The 23641-nt window shown below is 42.7% G+C and overlaps 1 protein-coding gene across 2 annotated transcripts; it reads left to right on the forward strand.

Annotated features, from left to right (window-relative positions):
• The first annotated feature begins 749 nt into the window (after positions 1–749).
• On the forward strand, positions 750–11696 carry LOC115153036 (cdc42 effector protein 3). 2 transcript variants are annotated; one of them, XM_029698052.1, is made up of 3 exons: positions 750–1247; positions 2014–2197; positions 7749–11696. In XM_029698052.1, exon 3 carries the CDS (start codon positions 8023–8025, stop codon positions 9091–9093), a length of 1071 nt encoding a protein of 356 aa, XP_029553912.1. In that variant the 5' UTR covers positions 750–1247; positions 2014–2197; positions 7749–8022; the 3' UTR covers positions 9094–11696. The 2 variants fall into 2 exon arrangements, with proteins under 2 accessions (XP_029553912.1, XP_029553911.1); XM_029698051.1 differs by lacking the exon at positions 2014–2197 and having other exon boundaries at positions 751–1247.
• Positions 11697–23641: the final 11945 nt, after the last annotated feature.

Below are 23641 nucleotides of genomic sequence, written 5' to 3' on the forward strand. Positions count from 1 at the left end.
GTGACTTTGTGAATTTGTTTGTTGTACTCAGTCAATAGAAAATGCTATTAGAGTTTCGAAACATGAGTCATTTTGATGATCTGTTTACATTTCTGTGCATAGAGTTATGAAAATGTACCACATACTTGTGAAAATTGCCCCAAAGCGATTGAAAAAAAACTGTAATAGCAGTATGTCATGTGTTGACTATTAGCCAATTAATAGCTTTCCTCTGGAGCACTGCAGTGCTGCAGTGTCCTTCAGGAATTAGCCCACTCAACTCTATAGGAAATAGAGAAATGTGTGGAGGAACATAAAGAGATACTGTACAAAATCAAATCAAATTTTATTTGTCACATGCTTCGTAGACAACAGGCGTAGACTAACAGTGAAATGCTTACTTACGAGAGGGTCCATTTCCAACAATGCAGATAAGATAAAAAATGTAATAAAAACTATGCAGTATGAAGCAGCGAGAATGTGAATGAATATACCGGCATGAATATAGTTAAGAGAAATAGTGGGAGAATGAGTGTCTTAATGTGTGTACTAATAAAATAGACAGGGATAGTTAGTGTAAGAGAGAGAGAGAGAGACCAACCCCCTGAATACAGCAAGCCATGTGTCTGCTGTATGCCCACTAGATTTACAGAGCAGCTTTTATCAGATCAAGGCAGCGAGAGTGGAGAGGAGGAGAAAGAAGAGAGAAAGAGAGAGAGAGAGAACACAGAGCAAGATATTGTAGTTTAAGAGAGAGGGACAGGGAGCAGACAGTTTAAACAAAAGGACAGACTTCCAGCGCAGCAGCCAGCAGCAGCAGAGGCAGCATACTGATCCTCCACACAGTAACCTAGCTGTCCAGCCTGCCCCCCAGCCTGACCTCTCTCCACCCCAGCAAACAGCTGTCCAGCGACAGGAGAAAGAGAGAGGGCGGGGGCTCGACACACCAGGGAGCAGAAGGAGAGGATCCCTCTCGTCCCATCCCACTGCAGCCTGCACTAAAAACGTCTCGAGCTGTGGCTAGGAAAGCAGACAGACAGATAGACAGACAGGCGCAGGTGCTGCAGACGGCAGTCATAGGGTAGGAGGAGACTACAGTTCCAGAGAGGAATAGCTAGCTCGAGCTTCAGCCAGCACCAGTGAGTCCGGGAACCACACGCTACACATACACCTCTTCTGCAGTCAGCACTAGGACTGAAGACCTTCAGGAGGACAGTGGACACCTCCTTCTGGCACGAACCAGGAGCTCATCCCAGGAATTACAAAAGGTGAGGGAAAAGTGGGTTTTAGACTTTTTAGTTTGTAATGTGTAGGATATCTCTGACATTGTATCATGTACAGTGATTTGGTACATTCTGGTAAAACCTTCAATGGGACTAAGTATTCAAAGGGACAATGTTGCTGTTAACTTGGTTCACCTTCACTGTTGGATGTCTTGCCTCAGTTTAGCAGTTAATAGCGTTGGGCCAGTAACCGAAAGATTGCTGGTTTGAATCCCCGAGACCACTAGGTCTAAAAATCTGTCGATGTGCCATTGAGTAAGGCACTTAACCCTAATTGCTCCTGTAAGTCTGTCTGGATAAGAGCATCTGCTAAATGACTAAAATGTAAATGAATACGGGTCATTGAGTTTGTAGTTGATGGGTTAGCGGTCAGGTTCTATTATATGTTTGAACTGTGATGATTGGTGTTCAGTTACGGATATAAAGAGTGCAGGGGTAAGTTATGTCCAGAAAATGTTATTGCACTACACAACAAGGGGTGAACAGTTAAGGGCAACCTGACACCATCTCTTTTGTTCCTGGAGGGGACATTTTAAGCCAGGCAACACATTTCTGACATGTTCTACTGATATGTCGAGCTTTGCTTTGCGTTAATCTCACGAGTGAACAGATTTGGAGAGGTTTCCGCTGGGTTTTTGGAGGGATTTCAGAATATCTAGCCCAAAAAAGACTCCACTCATCACATTGCCAGTGAGTGGTTGTGTTGACATTCCCTTCATGCCTTTTCTGCTTTGATATGGTTTCCTGCCAGGCCCTGCCAAGTACAACTGAGCAGAGAGCAGAACCCATGCTAGCGGGTGGCACGGCGTAATCGCTGAGGGCTGGTGTGGAGAGGCAAAGAGGAGGGGAGAATCAGACAGAACAAACACTACTCTGCATTCTACTACACTCCCAGCCACACCAGGCCCCAAGAGGAACAACTGCCTATAATTGAGGTTTCTATATGTAACAAAACAGTTCAAACCAATTCTCTCTGAGTGTCTTCTAAGGGATACCATTACCATCTGCTGTTGTATGCCCTGGTTCTTTTTTTAATCGCGGCCCAAATGAGATGGTTGTTTGTCTATTCATGGTCATGTCAGAATTTAAGAGGTTAAAGGTTAGAATTTAAAAAACAGTCCAACATACATACTGTACATCAAAATGTATAACTCATTTTTTCAAAACTGCATGTTCAGTGAAGAAGAAAAAGCAACATTCCTGTAACCCTGTAATCCCAGTAATGCTAGTATTAGACAATCATTTGCTTGAAGGATGGATGGTGATGGTTTAATTTTTTTTTTTAAGAAGGGCAATGGCTTAAATAGGTAAAAATGTGAGTCGAAGTGTGAGCAGCCTCAATGCTTAACTGTAGGCCTCTCTAGCTCCGCCACCCATGTGATGCATTTCTGTGTAGAGTGAGACCAAACTGCAAAGTGTCATGATAGGCACTTGTCTAGACCAGGCCTGGGCAACTCCAGTCCTCGGGAGTCTGATTGGTGTCACACTTTTGCCCCAGCCCCAGCTAACACACCTGACTCCAATAATCACCTAATCATGATCTTCAGTTAAAAATGCAATTAGTTTAAATCAGGTATGTTTGCTAGGGATGGGGGGAAAAGTGTGACACCAATCAGGCCCCCGAGGATTGGAATTGCCCAGGCCTGGTCTAGACTACAGCATGTTTACACAAGCTCTAATAATAAGATGACCCAGATAGTCACATGACTTCATTGGCGGTCTACATCTCCGAAACAGACTGTCGTGAGGAGGCGAGAGATGTGGTCCATAACAGGACCCCACGGCCCTCACCCCCAAAATCATCTGTCCATTACCCAGAACCCTCAGCGCTTCCCTAGTCTACTACAACCTTCTCTGCTTACAATAGCTAAGACCTCTAAACTGAGCCTTACATTGCATTCCCCATCATGCCTGTAATGAACCCAAACCAGTTCTAATAGGCTGGAGCTGCTCCAGCTCCCCATCCTGCCTACACAGATACAGACAGCTGACCCAATGACACCAAAGCTTTATTTGCCACTCTCGATGATTGGACCGGTGCTCAGCGACCACTTGTGAGGAAGTCGCCAGCAGATGCCTCCCCCCTCCTTCCCCGGAGTTGTAAATGAAAACCCATGATCGCATTCTGCAGTGGCGTCGCGGCGGGCCCGAGGCTGGCAACGTACACGTGCCGCACTCATTGCTCCTTTTGGGCCCTGTTCCAAAAGTAGAGTGTGAATTTGGCCCTTGGGTAGGAGTTAGACCAGTATGCACCTGCTCAACTTCTAACACCCGCCAGAGACAAAGATTTATTCATGGGGTCAGCAGGCCAAGGGGTTGCTCATGGGCATTGTAATCTGATTTCCTCTTTAACTGCCGTTGGATATCAGCCTACTGTGGCTAAGCACGGGAAAACTGTGAGTTAAGCAAGAGAATGTGTTCTCATTTGCTTGATTGAAAAGCTTGATTGACAAATGGAATTGCAGAAGTTTGGCACATTTAGGATAGCATTACAGATTTATTTCCCTCCTGTGAAGTCATGTCCTTAAGTTTGTTTGTACCAGAGATGTAATTTAGGACAATTTCACAACCAGTGAAAGTTCAGTTTAAATATTTATATCAGATATTTTTGCTTTTATACAGCTTGAGTCCGCTATTGGTTGTCCTCTTGGGAAAACAGAGTTAACTGACTGAGCTGAATACCACTTCCTTTTTAATTTACTAGTGACCTCTGACATTCCAATAATGACTGCCAAATGCAGCCAAACTCCACTCCACCGCGAGGATGATCAGTTTGAAGGTCCTCCGCTTTCCCTATACCAGCTGACACCTCATGGGCCACAGCTGGCAACCTTGATTTAGATGCATAACGGATGTCTCTCTATGCTATCGGGTGTCTCTCTATCTATACTATCAATAGTCTAACTCTGAAGAAATATACTGCCAAGACAAATTCCCTCTTGGCCAGCAATGAGAAATGTGGCTTTGCGGAGGATTTCTACAGAGTTATACTACTGATTTCAAAACAACATGATCATCCATCATAAAACATCAGCAATGCATTTCCCATGACACTTGAGAAAAGCAGATCTGTATTCCATCTGTACAGACCCAGCAGGTGGTCTGGCTTTGGGCAGTCCAATGATCAATAAGTATGGCAGACTGTAGTTGCCTTAGCCAGTGACCTTATTCTGCAGTGTGGGACTCTAATTTAAGGCAGATAACGTGGCTGTAGCTGCAATCACAGCACAGAGCACATACATTGGACCGAACCCATGAGAGGAAGGGTTTAGGATTTGGAGGTTTGCCTGTGCTTTTCTCTGACTTCCTATTGGAACCCAATTCCCAGCTGCAGTGAGCTTTCAAGGTCAAATGGAAAAGAGCAGTATGGAGAGATGGAGAGAAAAGGAGGGAGGGAAAGGTAGTCAGATGCTATGCGAGGCAAGGGATCTTTGTTTTTTCTTTTCTGTTCCTTCAAAGAAACGCTGCAGGAGTGTTTTTCTGACAGTCTGCTATTCATCTTTCTCCGTCATTCTTGCTCACTCGCTCCCAGTCAGACGCACAGTAAACAAAACACACTCTCCTTCTCGCACATGGAGCTTTTTCAAATCTGCTTGCTATCTCTCCTGAGCCTAGTCAAGCAAACACTGGCACTCACTCCAACACTCACTCCAACACTGCTCTTAAGAGAGCAGTGCTGCCGTACAGACCCACTCACAGATATTCTGCATCCTTCCACACTGCTTGTCATGTCTAAATATAGAGCCACAGTGCTTGTCAAGTGGCAAGTTTATTTGTGTTGCAATGCCCACCTCCTCCCCAGTGAGAACATTCTCTGAACCACTTCACATAGCCTACCATACTGTATGTTCAGTTTGTGTTGTTTGAGTAAGTAATGCATGGCCATTGTTGTATTAGACGTAACGGGAAGTAAAACTGTATTTGGTACAACAAAAACATTGACGTTATCGCTTAGATGAGCAATGGTGGGATCCTCATTTATCTAGTCTCGTGCACCAAGTGACTGCTGCTGAAAGAGACTGTTGTATCTGTTGTCTTCAATGTTATACTGGCATCTGGTCTGCAATCCAGACTCAAACACCATGCCAGGTGTCCATGGCTGTCCCCACTAAACATGTACAATGGATAAATGGAGCTAGCTTACTTGGTGAGCCTCTGATAAGGATTGTGCCTTTCTGTTGGACGCAGTGTGTCCCATTGGGGTAGGCTGCACGCAGCTGGAATGTGGATGCTTTCTCAGTCAAACATTTTTTTGGGTGGACTTGGCCGCCCAGGCACTTTTGTGCAGCGGTGCACTCTGTCAGTGAAGGTCACTGCCGACAAACCTCTCACAAGTAAATATGTCTATAAATGGGCAAGCACTCTCACTCTATCTACTCCCTACTCTGTATTGCTCCCTCTTCTCCCTACCCCCTTCATCTTAGCCGCTTCCCCTCCTCCTCCTCCTCCTCCTCCTCCTCCTCCTCCTCAGTGTATTTTTCACTTTCTTTGTGCATGCTAGATTCTGTCAAGTCCCACAAAGTTTTCCCCTTGATCAATTCCTCCTCAACATGTGTTACTGCAAGTAGAGCAAAATCATGTGCGAACATTGCAACACATTCAACTTCTAAGCAAACAATTGAAAAACAATCTACAGTAACACCTCTTGACAATGATGATTATCCTGACACTTTGGAGGCTTATCACACCAGGCACAAGCTGGCTGAATCAACATTGTGTCCACGACACATGCATACACACACTCACATTCAAACGCACACGCAGACACATACACACATGTAAATAGTGCCAGACAGCCACACATATGCATACAGTAAGCCTTGCTGTTTTGATTTTTGTTGTCCTTGATGTCTTTTGTTTTTGCATCGTTGTTTTCTGTTGTTGCTTTCCTTTGTTTTTGTCTTTTTTTCTATCTTGTTATTTTTGTTGGTTGTTGGCCCATTGGGTCGGTGGTGGTTTTAGAAGGCCAGCATCCCGGAGTCGCCTCTTCACCGTTGACGTTGAGACTGGTGTTTTGTGGGTACTATTTAATGAAGCTGCCAGTTGAGGATTTGTGAGGCATCTGTTTCTCAAACCAGACACTCTAATGTACTTGTCCTCTTGCTCAGTTGTGCACTGGGGCCTCCCACTCCTCTTTCTATTATGGTTAGAGACAGTTTGCATGGAATAGCCTTCACTTCTCAGAACAAGAATAGACTGACGAGTTTCAGAACAAAGTTCTTTGTTTCTGGTCATTTTGAGCCTGTAATCGAACCCACAAATGCTGATGCTCCAGATACTCAACTAGTCTAAGGAAGGCTAGTTTTATTGCTTCTTTAATGAGAACAACAGTTTTCAGCTGTGCTAACATAATTGCAAAAGGGTTTTCAAATGATCAATTAGCCTTTTAAAATGATAAACTTGGATAAGCTAACACAACGTGCCATTGGAACACAGGAGTGATGGTTGCTGATAATGGGCCTCTGTACGCCTATGTAGATATTCCATAAAAAATTTGCCGTTTCCAGCTACATAGTCATTTACAACATTAACAATGTCTACACTGTATTTCTGATCAATTTGATGTTATTTTAATGGACAAAAACTGTGCTTTTCTTTCAAAAACAACCAAATTTCTAAGTGACCCCAAACTTTTGAACGGCAGTGTATATATATGTTGATGATTTAATGTTAATTTCACGTTAGTTAACTCAACCAAATGTAAATCAAAACTAGACGTTGAACTGACTTACGTCTGTGCCCGGTGGAATGCCTGGTATTTTGGTTAATATTACAATTGAAGCAGAACATCCAGCGTATCAAAGTAAAAACAAAACACCTCAATCTCTCTGACAATTTGCTCTCCTAACCCCTACTTTCCCTCTTTCTGAGCATCACTTCAACACCCCCCCCCCCCTTTCTATCTTGGTGCGTGTCTGGGCAGTAGCTCTCTCCTCCATCGCCTGCCCTGCCCTGATCCTACTAAAGCCCCTTCACATCACTTTAACCAATCTGCAGTCCAGCTGTTCCATATTAGCACGTGCAGAAGGGTAGAAGGAGGGAGCCTTGGGGGGCCTTGTGAGGATCTGAGTAGAGGGGCCTGAGCCCGGGCTTCAGTTCAGCAGGTCTAACCCTCGAATCAGATGCAGGGGGTTGAGGGGAACTGGGGAACTGGGGATGAAAACGTTCTGTGCTTGTCCACAATTTCTTTTGGGTCTTGTGATGGTAACTTTATATTGTAATCAGAATAGGGATTGACATGAAGTGTAGATTATTATTGACAGATCAGTAAGGATTCTAGTAAGAAGATGGAGAAATGTATAAATGTGTCAACAATGCGACTCAGTTTGTATTGTGAATATTGAATTTGAATGTAAAATGTAACATTGACTCACGCATCTTGGCATAAAACATACCCCATATTTTACTAGTAGACTAATAAACTGTGTTTTTTGGGGAAAACTGTATAAAATATCTGATCTCCTTTTGTTCTCTTTCTATCTTCAGAAAAGTGGCCTGTTGACCACTCTGCAACCTCATAGACAACACTGGTGAGAACTTGGACTCCTGCTCAACTTGGATTTCCTGATTAATGACACAAAGATCGAACCTATCTTCGGAGCAGGCAAAGACAACACAGCCGTTTCATTGAGAATGTAATTCCACCATCTCCGCAGGGAGACCTTGTGTTCAGTGTGAAGTTCTTCACCAAAGCTAACGTTCTAGGAGTGTTCTCCTCCCTTTGTCCACTATCTCTGAGCTCTATTCGACAGTGACCACCATGCCTGCCAAAGCACCCATCTACCTGAAGTCCACCAACAGCAAGAAAGGCAAGAAGTGTCGTCTGAGGGACATCCTGTCCCCAGACATGATCAGTCCACCACTGGGGGACTTCCGCCACACCATTCACATCGGAAAGGGCGGCGAGAGGGATGCCTTCGGGGACATGTCCTTCCTCCAGGGGAAGTTTGAGCTCCTGCCTGGGAAAGGTGAGGTGTTCCGTCCGCAATACGGCGTCCATAACGAGTTCCTGCGGGCCAACAGCGCATCTGATGCCCAGTTCACCGAGAAGCCCTCTCCGGTTCTGAAGAACGCCATCTCGCTCCCTTCTATCGGGGGGTGCCAGGCCCTCACCTTGCCCCTCCTCTCCACCAATATGTTCTCAATGCCCGTTAAGGAACCACTGGATGGCATGGTAGGGCGGGTTCCTACCCCTCCCCTAGGGGGCCCAGATGGGACTGATAAACTGGAGATCCTGGAGATGGAAACCATGTTGTGTTCCATTGAGGTCTTAAGCAGCAACCACACCAAACCTCCTACAGAGGTCATATCCAAACCAGACGTCCTGCTGGATCTGATAGAGAAACCAGAGAACCCAAAGACAAAGAAGGTCTTCAAAAGCAATTATGAAAATTATAATATTGAAAACGGTTATGAAAAGCCTACACCAACCTATTACATTAATGGCAACAGCAATGGCACCTGCAATGGTAATGGTGGCTTCAATGGGAACAGCAATGGCATCTTCAATGTTAACAAAGGCTTCAACGGCAACGGCAACTGCAATGGCTTTGGAAGCTTTAACAATGACATTACCCTCTGCTATGAGAAAGCAGAGGGTAATCTGACTGCAATCTCTGACTGCAATGGAGACTGGGTGGACAGGGACAGCGGGGTGGATGAGGGGCGCATTTGCGACATTGACTTTGAGTTCTGCAATGACAAGAGGGTGTCACAGGATTCCATCTCCTACATCACTGGTTCCCTTTTGTCACTGGAACTCGATTTGGGCCCATCCATTCTTGATGATGTACTCAACATCATGGGTGACCCCAAGGTAAAGAGACCTTGAGCAATGCTAAGGCTAGTGAGTTGAAAGGGAAATATAGAACTTAAGAGAGAACTATGAGAAAAGACTCACCAACCTGTCAAAATATTGTCCATGGCATGTGGATATTATTGTGATGGAAATGAACTTCAGTATGCAGCGCTGCTTATGTCTTTATTTTCTGAAATACGTTTCTGTCTTAGCTTCCTTAGGGTTTCACTGCTTTTTCTGTTTGTGCGTTGTGCTACAGGCAGGAGAGATGCATGCGCTGTTGAATTACAACTAAACCCCAGCCTATTTTGCGATCTATTTTAGTGTTTTTTTGTGTTCTTATCCCGGCTTTAGCTGTAGATAAAAAAAAAAGTAGTTAATGCTTTGATACACAATCTAAAGCTCTGTTTCTCAATATCTAAATATAATGCATCTTGGTGACTTTTAATGTGTTTATCAAAGCACTATTTTGTTTGTCACATGACCATTTTATTAACAAAACTACAAAGATCCTATGCATACTATACAGTACTTGTGTTTTTGTTATATAGAGTTACTAAATAAAATGTGTCCTTTTCCCCCCTACGTTTTTTCAAAAGAGTGAAATAATTTGTGATTTAGCAGAGTTGTATCCTTGGTGGTATGAGAACTTTCAGAGGAAAAGACAGAGGTTTGAGATAGAGAGTAAAGGCGATAGGCCTACACAGTACAGTACACTTCAGTACAGGTAAAAAGCAAGAAGGCGTGAGGAGAGAGATGCGAAACTGAAACAGACCGAGACAGTGGAAAAGAGAGAAGAAGGACAGAATGGCTTTCTTTCTCGCCTTCTGGCATTCTTTACATTCTCCTTAACTGCCATGCGGTGGGAGCACTTGTGGGAGAGCACTCCTTGATCTGCTCAACCAGGCGCCTGCTCCTTTTGTTTGCGTGCGGACGGCACAAGCAGAGGAGGGGTCTTTAAAATTCCCTACATTCCAGCAATGGAGCACATGCATCTAGGAGCGAGCATAAATCAGCTGTTTAGAGTTGAAGGGGCTTTAAACCCACCCATCAATCAGTGTATAGTGGCGTTGGGATTGTAAAAATCTCTCCGCCTACCCACAGGCAAACTATGTTCAGTACAAAGAGATGGATGGCCACTCACCTCTGTCTAGCTACAATAAAGGAGGTGTTGGTGTAGCAGTGTTGAGGCAACAGTCTGAAAGGGTAAGGCAGCCACTCTCTAACCGGCATAGGACCCCTTCAGAAAACATAGATAAGGCCAGCCACAATAATACCCATTTTTCACAAGCTACATCCCATTCACATATTATTGTGTTTGTTTTAGAAAGTTCATTTCACATGCAAGTTCTGAGTTCGGTTTGCTTTCATATTTGTAGAGAAATAACTAGAGGTGATAAAAGGCGTCTCGTGCTTGGCTGAACCAGATGTGAGGAGGAACAAATTTCGAGGAGGAACAAAAATGAATGTGGTAGCTAGCAGATGCCCTGACCAGTGGAAATTGGATGAATTGTAAAGAGTTTGCTTATGTCACTTCTGTAGTTTGGAGCACAACTTCTGAGCACTGACTAGTAATGGGAATCATGCTGCTGAGGAAGAGATAATGACTGTGTTTATAATGGTACATCATTGAGTTGATGACAGTCTTCAGAGGACAGTCGTGTAACCATACATGTGAATGCTGGTTTTAAAAGGTGCTGTGGCTGTAGTATGTTGTGTAACACACTGCATGTACAAAACATTAAGAACACCTTCCTAATATTGAATTGCACCTCCTTTTGCCCTCAGAAGAGCCTCAATTCATTGGGGCATGGACTCTATAAGGTGTTAAAAGCGTTCCATAGGGATGCTGGCCCATGTTGATGCCAGTGCTTCCCACATTTGTGTCAAGTTGGCTGGATGTCCTTTGGGTCTTCTTGATACACACAGGAAACTTTTGAGCATAAAAAACCCAGAGCGTTGTGGTTCTTGATACACTCAAACTGGTGCGCCTGGCATCTACTACCATACCCCGTTCAAAGGCACTTAAAGCTTTTGTCTTGCCCATTCACCCTCTGAATGGCACACATACACAATCCATGTTTCAATTGTCTCAAGGCTTAAAATCCTTCTTTAACCTATCTCCTCCCCTTCATCTGGGCTCCTGAGTGGTGCAGCAGTCTAGGGCACTGCATCTCAGGGCAAGAGGTGGCACTACAGTCCCTAGTTTGAATCCAGGCTGTATCACATCTGGCCGTTATTAGGAGTCCCATAGACGGAGCATAATTGGCCCAGCGTCATCCGGGTTTGGCTGGGGTAGGCCATCATTGTAAATAAGAATTAGTTCTTAACTGACTTGCCTAATTAATAAATAAAACAAATAATTATCAGAGGTTCTTTTGACGTCCTCAAACACAAAATACTGAAAACTTCTTTAATTTGGCTGTAATGTGTTATAAAATGTTCCTTTTATATATTGTTATTATTTCCATTCTGATGCTTTCAAATGTTATGTGAGATGTTCTATTTGTGTGTTTGTGGGATTGTTGAAGTTTGTTGTCTTGTTGTGAAGCCTTGTACAGCTTCTGGCCTTGACCATGTTGCTGAGGGCTTTCAATTGTCATTTTGTCGTTCATCATAAAATCTTATTCACTACATTGTAAGATTTTTCATCTCAACTACGAGCCTCAGATAACCTGTACTGCCTGTCTCAATCCCCAAATTGCCAACTCTCTGTGCTGGTCTACCCAAAAATCATACAATAAGAATAGAGAATGCAAGGGATTGTACTTCTTTGTATAGAAGATGGAAAATAGCCTTGTTGGACTGTGTTTTATGACCAGGAGGGTCCAGGGCCAAGGTCAGTTCCTGTTGACCTGGATCCATCAGGGTTCAATTCTCTACTGCTACAGCTGCTACTCCTCAACGCCTATGTATTTCAGGCTTCTATCACGCACCAAATGGAAACATTTAGCATGTGATACACCCACAGACATATTACAAAATATAACAACATCCCTACTTGTTTCTCACTTGCTTCTCTGGCTCCATCTTGAATTCACTGCCTGTTTTCCTTTGAAATTCAATTACTACAAAGGTTTGGCTCAAACTTTGTTATTTTCCATGTTTTCACAGTCATTAGTGCTGGGGAAAAGGCAGGGTTCTAATTGGTTTATCCTTATTAGTGACACTCCAGAAGGAGAGAGAGGCGACGCGGACGTTGGCAGACTATGCACTTCCTTGTGCCCTGTAATTTCCCCCCTGTTGGTGTGTCGGTCAGTCGCTTGACAAAATCAGCAAATGCTTCATTACTAAATTCTATTTTCTATGACTTTGGTGGCGTGGGTTGGCAAAGTGGTAACAATAAGACGCCTGACGAAAAGGGAGGACCTTAACTGGAAAAAATATGTTTATTCACTTTCCTGTTACATGGAATTCTACAAGGAAACACAAACAAATAAAGTAGTTCCTAGCCATATTTTCAAACATATTACACACTCCCTACAGGGAGGTATTAGCCATGGGCAGCCAAGATCATGGATCAGTAAGGTACCGTAAACATTCCACCCTAAGTTGAAGTGGATAAACTATAAATATACTACTGAGCTTGTTTTCGCAAAAAATGTTCTCGTTCATCACGAGAGTTGATAAATCGTTCAGGTGTTTCTCAAGAAACTGTCTCTGGCTTCAAATACCCTAACAGAACATTTGAGATCATGGGAGTCCAGCTCTCACATGTTTCTGTTTCCTGGACTAAGGTGAAGCTGTCAGGTTTCAGGATGAATAAGCTTTGGCCCGTGGGCCAGGAGTGCCAAAGAAAGCATAACTCAAACCCAGGCAAATTTTTCCACCCCCGCTCAGACAGAGCCCGGAATAATGTATGCAGTGTCTTTCACATAGAAGTGTTACTTATGGAGCCCCTCATAGTGGTATTCGCACTAGGCAAATAGAGGGACATTTCCCGGCTCTCTGGACCGCCGAGGAGAAAGCAGAGGCGCGGTCAGGAGGATAAAGGTATTCTTGTCTTCCCCTCACTGCTCTCCCACAACATCGAGCAAAACATGACCGCTTTCCGTCCTCCCAGAAAGGAGAGCAAGAGTAAATGTCCTGCTAGGCTTATCTTAAAAATAAACATGAGTATTATTGTTGTTGCGTAAGAAGGAGATATGATTTCTTGTCGAGGGAAAAAGTGGAGGGAATACCAGGTTTGATGCCTGGATTAAGCCCCCCAGCAATAAGTGGAGCTTTATGGGAACATTTATTTTGGGATACTGTGCACAGAGGCAGGGATCAAGTGTTCTCCCCAAACCTGCTGAATCTGCCGCTTGGAATGGAACCCAACTCACCTTAGACAGAAGGGGGAAAAAATGTGAGACCGTGGAGTACTTACTTTGCCTGAGGGGCACAAACATTACGGCAGGAGAGAGTGACGCAGAGCAGACTACAAGCAGGCTCACACGCAGTTTGGTCTCCGGGGTCTGCATACTTCAGATCTGCCGTGTTAACGGTTGTTTGCTACCATTTCCATGGTGAGGGAGGTTCGTGTCTGTAGCACGTGGAGACTGAAGCCGAGGAGGAGGCAGAGGGCAAAGGTCAAGGATTGAAGCGCAGGACAGTGTCAGATCGTTGGGAGAATGATGGGAACAAGACGAGACTGTAGTACCTCACTGTGTGTTCAGCCCTCAGGCCTCTCAACCCGTAAAGACGTTTATAGCTGTTAGCTTGCATGTGGTTAACCCTAAAGGTCTATGTTGGTGTCTTATTTTGAGGGAGAGTTTGTTCATTAACGTGTTACCACTGCATTTGTGAAGTTTGAACTTAGTGGACAACATAAATCATAGGTAATGTAGAGTAATACATTAATGTACAGTACAGTAAAGAGGGCATGATGTACATTCAGGTACAGTTAAGAGGAGTGACTGGTACTTTATTGGCTTCAGATACATGTTTCTATGCCCCAGAGTTCAGCCTGCATTCAGAGACAGACAGACACAGTACTGTACAGTATTCGGCTGTACTGTCAGCTTAGTGATTAATACAGAAAAGCCTTCATGAGACAGGACACATGCAGGGGCCCGAACCCAAAAGTCTGCAGAGCTTGCCAGTTAATCTCCTTAATTTATGACATCCCTCACACTGAAAACATCATGAATTATTCAGTCATCCCACTCCCGACAGAATGCATGCAATAGTGACAAAATCTTACATATAAAATGTATGCACAGGACTCATAATCATTAAGCGTCTCACAGTAGGAGCTCTGATCTAGGATCAGTTTTGCCTTGATCTGCCAACTTCTGTCTGTATCGTCTGAAAAGTTTGGACTAATCACTACATAGGTAAAGGTGATTCTCTCACCAACATGTACATGTCGGTTGTTTTTGCTCTAGGATGTCCACAAGCCTCACAAGACTAGTCTGAAGGTAGCTGGTACCAGTTTCAAATCAAATCAAATTGTATTTGTTACATACACATGGTTAGCAGATGCAGTAATATCTAACAAGTAATCTAACAATTCCCCAACAACTACCTAATACACACAAATCTAAAGGGGTGAATGAGAATATGTACATGTAAGTATATGGATGAGCGATGGCCGAGCGGAATAGGCAAGGTGCAGTAGATGGTATAAAATACAGTATATACATGTGATATGGGTAATGTAAGCTATGTAAACATTATTAAAGTGGTATTATTTAAAGTGACATTGTATAAAGTGACTAGTGATCCATTTACTAAAGTGGGCAGTGATTGGGTCTCAATGTAGGCAGCAGCCTCTCTGAGTTAGTGATTGCTGTTTAGCAGTCTGATGGCCTTGAGATAGAAGCTGTTTTTCAGTCTCTCGGTCCCAGCTTTGATGCACCTGTACTGACCTCGCCTTCTGGATGAATGGAGTAAATGTGGAGATAGTTTAGTGCATAAAATAAAGGTTTAAAATAGTTTCCTGATCTTTCTTATATCTCTCCGATATAGGACAGACACCTCAGAACAAACTTCCTTTAAAAATATTTTGACTATCAGCTTATCCACATATGAAGCTGTTATTCAATGCGTTTCTATGGGCTAATAGCAGTAAGGCCAAATTCTGTTTCATCAAATAATTGTTTTATAAACTGTATATTTTTTTATACCTTTATACCTTATACCACCTTTTTTATACCTTAAAATAAAAATGAAATAGCTAAATGATCCCTGGTATGACCATCTTAAAACAATTCCATACGTTAGCTTTGTAGAAGCCCCCCCACCCTCACCCTCACCCCAGCTTAGACTCTAGAGGGTTAAATCATAATGAATAAAAGAGAGGGAATCTATATCAGTACTCCTACTGAGACGCTTTATGAGACGCTGAACTGTCCTCAAAAGGCAGTGTAAGTAGGAGGGGATGAGATCAAAGGATCTCTTTCCAGTGGCATCTCCTCTGCTAAGTTTGGCTGTGTTTTGAACGGCCCTACTCATCTCTACGGCAACAAGTGCACATTAAGAGTATCTCCCATAGGGTGTCCTACTCAACTGTCTATATCTACACATATGTGGAATTTACGTATGTGATAGTTATATATTTGCTCTTTGCAGCGTTTCCTCAAAACAACCCTATGAGAATTCCTTCGATGTCGGGGGGGTGTAGACTGGGAGGACATTTCCTCTTATAGATATGGGGGAAATCCAGCCGGGGTGACATCATTTGCCACTTTTTCTCTCATCCCTCTCTCTCTCTGTCCTTATCATACAGCTCTAGGACACTTCTGTCAGTGTCATGGCACTACTGTTCAGCAGTTCACAGTGTCGCCTTTCAGAATCCTAAAGTGGGCATTGCACTTAGTGTACTTACTGTACGTAGTGTACTCAATGAGCATGCATGGACAGTTACTGTTAGAAGTACACTAGGCCTACTGTTACGAAACCAGCTAGCTAGCCTACTGATATTGTTGCCCTCGCTATGTCTAGGGGTCCTAGGCCTAGCTACACGGTCTATACCCTGATTTGTTGTGTGCATATATGTGAGAAGTCAGAGTATGCAGACTGTGGTGTACGCATGTGCCCAGGAGACAGTAAACTTCCCGGGGTCCAGGGCCACCCCCGTCTTGAATCCCAAGGGTCAGACAGTCCAAGCAGATTATTAGTTCAAAATGGTGACAAAAGTAAATATGTACAAAAGGAATGCCCAAACTAAATAGGTAACACAAAACAAAGGCTGGCGAAAAGAGGCTTCTGACCACCTCTCTCTCACGGATTGACAATCATCCCTAATTGCCCACACCTGTGTGATTATCAAGGCTTCACAAGGCTTTCTGGGAGAGCCTCTGACCCGGTTGCTGCTGCCCCCTGGGGATGGAGTGTGGAAGTGGTAGTGTCTACTTATGCTCCTAAGGCCTAAACTCCCTAACCAATATCACAACACTACAATATAGATATATTATGAGTTTCTATAGTGAATTTGAAAAGTATTAGAAATGCATGAAACATTTTTGTACATTCTAGCTAGTGACTAACTCAAAGAAAGCAATATTTATTTTATCTACCTCTAACATTAACTTCCTGCATCAACCAATGAGGCACCCAAGTTTAACCTACTGTACCACACACTTACAAACAAACTCACACACACAGATGGATTTTTCCCCCCATTTTTAAATGGAGGAGTGTTCACAGGTCAACGGTTTACATTCCTTCCGTTATAGCCCAGCCGCCCTCGGATTCTGCCCTTTTAAGGTAAGACCCTACTCTCTGTTCTCCCTATCCTCCTCTTGATCCCTCCATTTCCAAGGAGCTCGATCAGTGACCCAGATTCTCTTTTATCGCCTAAAACAAACGTTTTGTTGTTGTTGTTGTCACTGGAGCTGTCATGTGATCACATCTGCAAGACATCTCCAACAGGTTCCTCTATAGTCTAAACCCTTGAATAATCAGGCAGCAGCTGGACACTATCCACTTCACCTTTTGTCTGTTTGAACCTTTTCCCTGTGGACTGTCAATCCCACTCAGCATGGGGTAAATCTGTAACAAACCCACAGTACGCCCTGAGCCAGGATCCACATGTCTACTCAGACCTCAATCACTGTCTGATTGAGCATTAGACCATTTCAAAATAAGAGCTACTTCCTGATAGTGGACCAGATTGAATTTGACAGAGTCCGTATAAGTGTAAGTCAGAAGCCGACACCAACAACGTTATGGGTCATATTTTCATAATGTGTCAGCATAGGTTTGAAACTGTGCTGTATATTGTTAATCTGCCATGTAGAGAAACTGTTCCTCCAATGGACAACCAGATGTTCTATCTTGTTGGGTTATCTGACCAGAGTCTGACCAGAGTCCAGAGTCTTCTGTTAAAAAAGTGTGACGAATCAGATTGTGTGAGATGTAATGTAAGCCATGCTGTATGTCTCAAAAAATCATGTTAGTCTGTTTTGTCTTAACACCTTGCATCTGTAAATGTATTTCTGCCGGTTGTGTGACTCTTTTAACATATTGCCCAGTTCCTCTTGTGTACACACACACTGACATCCATAAGGCTGTGTAAAACTCTTATTTAACACATTTTTCCAAAATATCAAAAGTCAATAGCAGCGGTGAAGTTTCTCAAATCTATGTATTTTTGTTGTTTTGAACCCAATTGTCATACTTGAGTAAAAGTAAAGATACCTTAATAGAAAATGACTGAAGTAAAAGTGAAAGTCACCCAGTAAAATCCTACTTGGGTAAAAGTCTAAAAGTATTTGGTTTTAAATATTAAAAGTAAATGTAATTGCTAAAATTGTCACATCTGCTCCTGCTACGCCCTCTGGTGTTCATCCGGTGTCTTCCTGACCTGCAGTTACTCCCCCTGTACACACTCTCTCTCTCCCTCTCCCTCTCTGTGTGATTGTGTGGTTGGAGACAGGTGTGCTGGAGTCAGAGCAGATCCCTACCAGCTGCAACTCGTTCCATAATCAAGACCTCTACAAATACTCAGCCCTGCCACTTCCACTCTGCCAGATTGTAATCTCTGCTCAGTCAGTTCATGATTCTAGCCATTTTATGATTATTCATGATCCTGTTACCGTTTATCCTGACACTGCTCTGTCTCCTGTTCCACATCTCACCACCCAACTACCTTGCATTCCCCTCAGGACCTGTTTACCCTGTTCTACTCAGCTAACTCCAACCTCAGTCTCCACATCTGGTTTTTCTGCAACTCATCCGAGCTTCTGTATAGTAAAGTACAGACACCCATGTAAACTACTTAAGGGGTACTTTCAAGTATTTTTACTTAAGTACTTTACACCAGTGTGAGGAACATGACCTTATCCAAAGATAATACATCACCAATGTCAAGTTGAACGATCAGTGAACGATACTGATACATTTTCGACCTTCAACATGGTTCTTCATCTCTGGTTCTTAGAGCCGATGGTCCTCCCTCCCAGTCATCAGTGGGGAAATTACTTGTCTGGGGTAATGTTGACGTTATCAGGATTGCTCAACATAATTTCTCAAAAGTGGGATTTCAAATCAAAACTTAATTTGCATAGTTTCAATAAATCTTAATCCTACTACAAAATATTCAGGAAATATTAAAATACTCAAATGAATACTAGATTGTAGTTTCATATCTGAGGTACAATAACAGTGTTGACATGTGTATGTAACAGAGTTGGTTGTGGTTCCACTTGCCACTGTAGAAATATTTATAAAATGTTTATGTATTCCTATTGGTTGGTTGAACATACATATCAATAAGGTGTTATGCCATTGGTCAGAAAGGGGGATTCTGATAATTCTATGCAATAGGTAGTTCAATTTATGAAATATCGTATTCTATTTTCATATTTACAATGTGTACACGTTCACTATGTACATTTTCTGATATATATGTACAGTTGAAGTCGGAAGTTTACATACACCTTGGCCAAATACATTTAAACTCAGTTTTTCACAATTCCTGACATTTAATCCTAGTAAAAATTCCCTGTCTTAGGTCAGTTAGGATCACCACTTTATTTTAAGAATGTGAAATGTCAGAATAATAGTAGAGAGTGACTTATTTCAGCTTTTATTTCTTTCATCACATTCCCAGTGGGTCAGAAGTTTACATACACTCAATTAGTATTTGGTAGCATTGCCTTTAAATTGTATAACTTGGGTCAAACGTTTCGGGTAGCCTTCGACAACCTACCCACAATAAGTTGGGTGAATTTCTTGCTTCTTCCTTGCTGAGCGGCCTTTCAGGTTATGTCGATATAGGACTCGTTTTACTGTGGATATAGATACTTTTGTACCTGTTTCCTCCAGCATCTTCACAAGGTCCTTTGCTGTTGTTCTGGGATTGATTTGCACTTTTCACACCAAAGTACGTTCATCTCTAGGAGACAGAACGTGTCTCCTTCCTGAGCGGTATGACGGCTGTGTGGTCCCATGGTGTTTATACTTGCGTACTATTGTTTGTACAGATGAACGTGGTACCTTCAGGCGTTTGGAAATTGCTCCCAAGGATGAATCAGACTTGTGTAGGTTTCTGAGGTCTTGAATGAAAATGCAAATCAATTTATAACATTTTTGACATGCGTTTTTCTAGATATTTTTGTTGTTATTCTGTCTCTCACTGTTCAAATAAACCTAACATTAAAATTATAGACTGATCATTTCTTTGTCAGTGGGCAAACATACAAAATCAGCAGGGGATCAAATACTTTTTTCCCCCACTGTACTTATTCAAGGTTTTTTCTTTATTTTTTACCATTTTCTACATTGTACAACTATAGGGAAGACATCAAAACTATTAAATAACACATATGGAATCATGTAGTACCCAAAAAAGTGTTAAACATATGTGGGAACTCCATCAAAACTGTTGGAAAAGCATTCCTCATGAAGCTGGTTGAGAGAATGCCAAGAGTGTGCAAAGCTCTCATCAAGGCAAAGGGTGGCTACTTTGAAGAATATCAAATATAACATATATTTTGATTTGTTTAACACTTTTTTGGTTACTATATGATTCCATATCTGTTATTTCATAGTTATGATGACTTCACTATTATTCTACAATGTAGAAAATTGTAAAAAATAAAATAAAAAAAATAAACCTTGAATGAGTAGGTGTGTCCAAACTTTTGACTGGTACACTATATATATATATATATATATACACACACACACACATACTTAACAAAAATATAAACAACATGTAAAGTGTTGGTCTCATATTTCATGGGCTGAAATAAAAGATCCCAGAAATGTTCCATATGCACAAAAAGCTTATTTCTCAAAAATGTTGAGCACAGATTTGTTTACATCCCTGTTAGTGAGCATGTTATCTTTTGTTAAGGTAATCCATCCACCTGACAGCTGTGGCATGTCAAGAAGCTGATTAAACAGCATGATCATTACACAGGTGCACCTTGTGCTGGGGACAATAAAAGGCCACTCTAAAATGTGCAGTTTTTTCACACAACACAATGCCACAGAAGTTTTGAGGTAGCATGCAATTGGCATCCTGACTGCAGGAATGTCCACCAGAGCTGTTGCCAGAGAGTTAAATGTTAATTTCTCTACCATACGCTGTTTTAAAGAATTTGTCAGTATGTCCAACCGGCCTCACAACCACAGACCATGTGTAACTACCCCAGCCCAGGACCTCTACATCCGGCTTCTTCACCTTTGGGTGGGGTGCGGAGGAGTATTTCTGTCAGTAATAAAGCTCATTCTGATTGGCTAGGCCTGGCTTCCCAGTGGGTCAACCTGGCTCCCAAGTGGGTGAGCCTATGCCCTCCCAGACCCACCCATGACAATGCCCCTGGCCAGTCATGTGAAATCCATAGATTAGGGCCTATTGTATTAATTTCAATTGAGTGATTTCCTCATATGAACTGTAACTCAGCAACATTTTTGAAACTGTTGCATGTTGCGTGTATATTTTTGTTCAGTATATATATATATAACTGTTAGATATTGGGGGCTTCCTGGGATGTGCTTTTGTATGTTATTGCTGTAAGAGAGCGTTAGCTAGCGTGCTCTAATTGTAAGGATCGCATTAGCTCCCTGCTATTTCACAGTTATTTCCAGTTATCTCCATAACATATGAATCTACAGCCGTCAACATACTGTTGTCCTGGTACTTACATGTAATGTATTTTGTACTATTTTTGTCATTGTTATATTTGATTACAAAATGCCCAGTCTGATGTTGACATGCGGGCGACGAATCCCTAATCTACTACCATCAACATACTATTGTCCTGCACATGTAATGTGCTTTCTTGTGTCTACTGTCATAATAAACACCAATCAACTGGGACTGCTGGCTGGGCATTCCTTCCTTTATAAACACAATGCAAGAGAGTTACGAAGTACGATCATATCGGTTTCATGTACACATCAAATTTGCATTTCGAGTAGAACAAAAGGGTTAATGGTTTGTGCTGGTGGATGTAAACAAATGTAAATGTGAATGTTGAAATTATGTGAAATAAGTATCACCACTGATCTCTCAACAGATGCTTCACAGATCTTGTAACTGGTGAGCAGCCAGCACCCTCTGCTGCATTAAAATGGAAACTGTCAGTAAACTGACTAAAAGTACTAGCCAAACTATCAAACACATATAAATCCCTGGACATGAACAGAAACCCTAAGTCGACCCCAGTCAGCAAATATTAATGCCCCTAACAATTAGACTCAGAGTAAGAGGATTATTGACCTGCTTCACCTCTAGCACCCAGGTGATCCCCAGACCACCCAGATTTGTCTCAGCACTTAACCAGAACATTCCACATTTATGAATGTCAAATACAATTAGGCCCTAACAGCTGCTCCGTCCCACATTGTTGGGATCTGCTGATACAGCAGGTCAATTGGGAAGGTTAGCACTTCTGGGAATCAAATACATAATAAAGTGATTTTTCTCTTATTCTTAAAGCGAGAGAGAGAGAGAGAGAGAGAGTGAGAGAGAGAGAGAGAGAGAGAGAGAGAGAGAGAGAGAGAGAGAGAGAGAGAGAGAGAGAGAGAGAGAGAGAGAGAGAGAGCGGGTGAGAGAGAGAGAGAGAGAGAGAGAGAGAGCGGGTGAGAGAGAGAGAGAGAGAGAGAGAGAGAAAGAGAGAGAGAGAGAGCGGGTGAGAGAGAGAGAGAGAGAGAGAGAGAGAGAAAAAATATGACCCAACCATTCCACGATTTGGCTCAACCCCAAGTCCTTCGCATGCAACTTGCTAATTCGTTTGGCTGGCGCACAACCCGTTTGCATACCAGCTTAACATTAGAAGAGTTCCATTGCACCGATAGAAATGAACCCGTAACCAAATATGTAAAATGCCTGGGTCACCCTAATTCAGGGGGCGACGGTCATGGTTGCGCATGACATGCGGTGGGGTAGAACACGTGCCACTGTGAGCCAAGCTCCTCTGGGAGAAACTCTAATTAGCAGTGACAAATACAAGGAGCTGTGGGTGGAAAGAGAAACAAGTGCTACTGTTTGAGATTACTGGTTCATGGAGCTGCTGTACAAAGGGAGACAAGGAGGGAAACAAGGGGGTTTGGTGCTTGCTTGGACAGCTGTGTGAACACGAAGTCCTCTCTGATGTAAAGCTGATCAGGGGGACTTGGGGTAGAATTACAAACACATTTGTTCTACTTTTGGGAGGCTATCCAATTAAAACGAAATGTGAAAAGCCTCTTATTGATACACATGCAGGAAGAGAGGAATAAAAGTAAGCCAATAAATATTCAGGTCCCTTGGTTCCAGAGAGGTGAAGAGAGGTGAGGATAAAATTGTTGTTGTGACTAGAGAAAAGTCCATCTTTCCTGTGTATGATTAATGTTTCACATTTGGTCCAGTTTTTATGTGCTTCTTCATCTTCAGTTGTCCAGTGAGATTTACATTACATTTACATTTTAGTCATTTAGCAGACGCTCTTATCCAGTGCGACTTACAGTAGTGAATGCATACATTTCATACAATTTCATACATTTCATACATTTTTTTTTTTCTGTGCTGTGAGATGAAAGATGGATTTGCGCATACTGGTTTTACTGTTTTGGATCTCCATTGAAAATGCTTTTTAGTCCAGGACTAGATGGAATCTGTAATCTGGAGGTCTAGACCATGCACTCAGATGGTCCTAAAAACCCAATCCACTTGTCCAAGATAATTCTCGGAGACATGCTCGATGCTCTGGGGAAAGTAGAGACATGCTCGATGCTCTGGGGAAAGTAGAGACATCATCGTTTTCATTTCTCCTTTTTAACTCATTGAATAAAAGGAGTTTATCATGACACAAGGCGAGACCCAAATGCAGACACAGGAGGCAGATGGTTGGAGTCTTACAATATTTCTTAATCCAATAGGGGAAGGCAAGAGAATGATCATGGACAGGCAAAAGGGTCAAAACCAGTTCAGAGTCTAAAAACTACCGAAGGGCAGGCAGAATCAGGCTCAGGGCAGGCAGGATGATCAGGCAGGCAGGAAAGTAGTCCAGAGTCAGGCAGGGGTCAAAACAGGGAGGACTATCAAAAAGAGAATAGCAAAAGGAGTACGGGAAGAACACGCTGGTTGACTTGACTAATCATACAAGACGAACTGGCACAGAGAGACAGGAAACACAGGGATAAATACACTGGGGAAAATAAG

Source organism: Salmo trutta, chromosome 18, assembly GCF_901001165.1.
Source record: "Salmo trutta chromosome 18, fSalTru1.1, whole genome shotgun sequence".
In the NCBI taxonomy this organism is placed as follows: Eukaryota; Metazoa; Chordata; class Actinopteri; order Salmoniformes; family Salmonidae; genus Salmo; species Salmo trutta.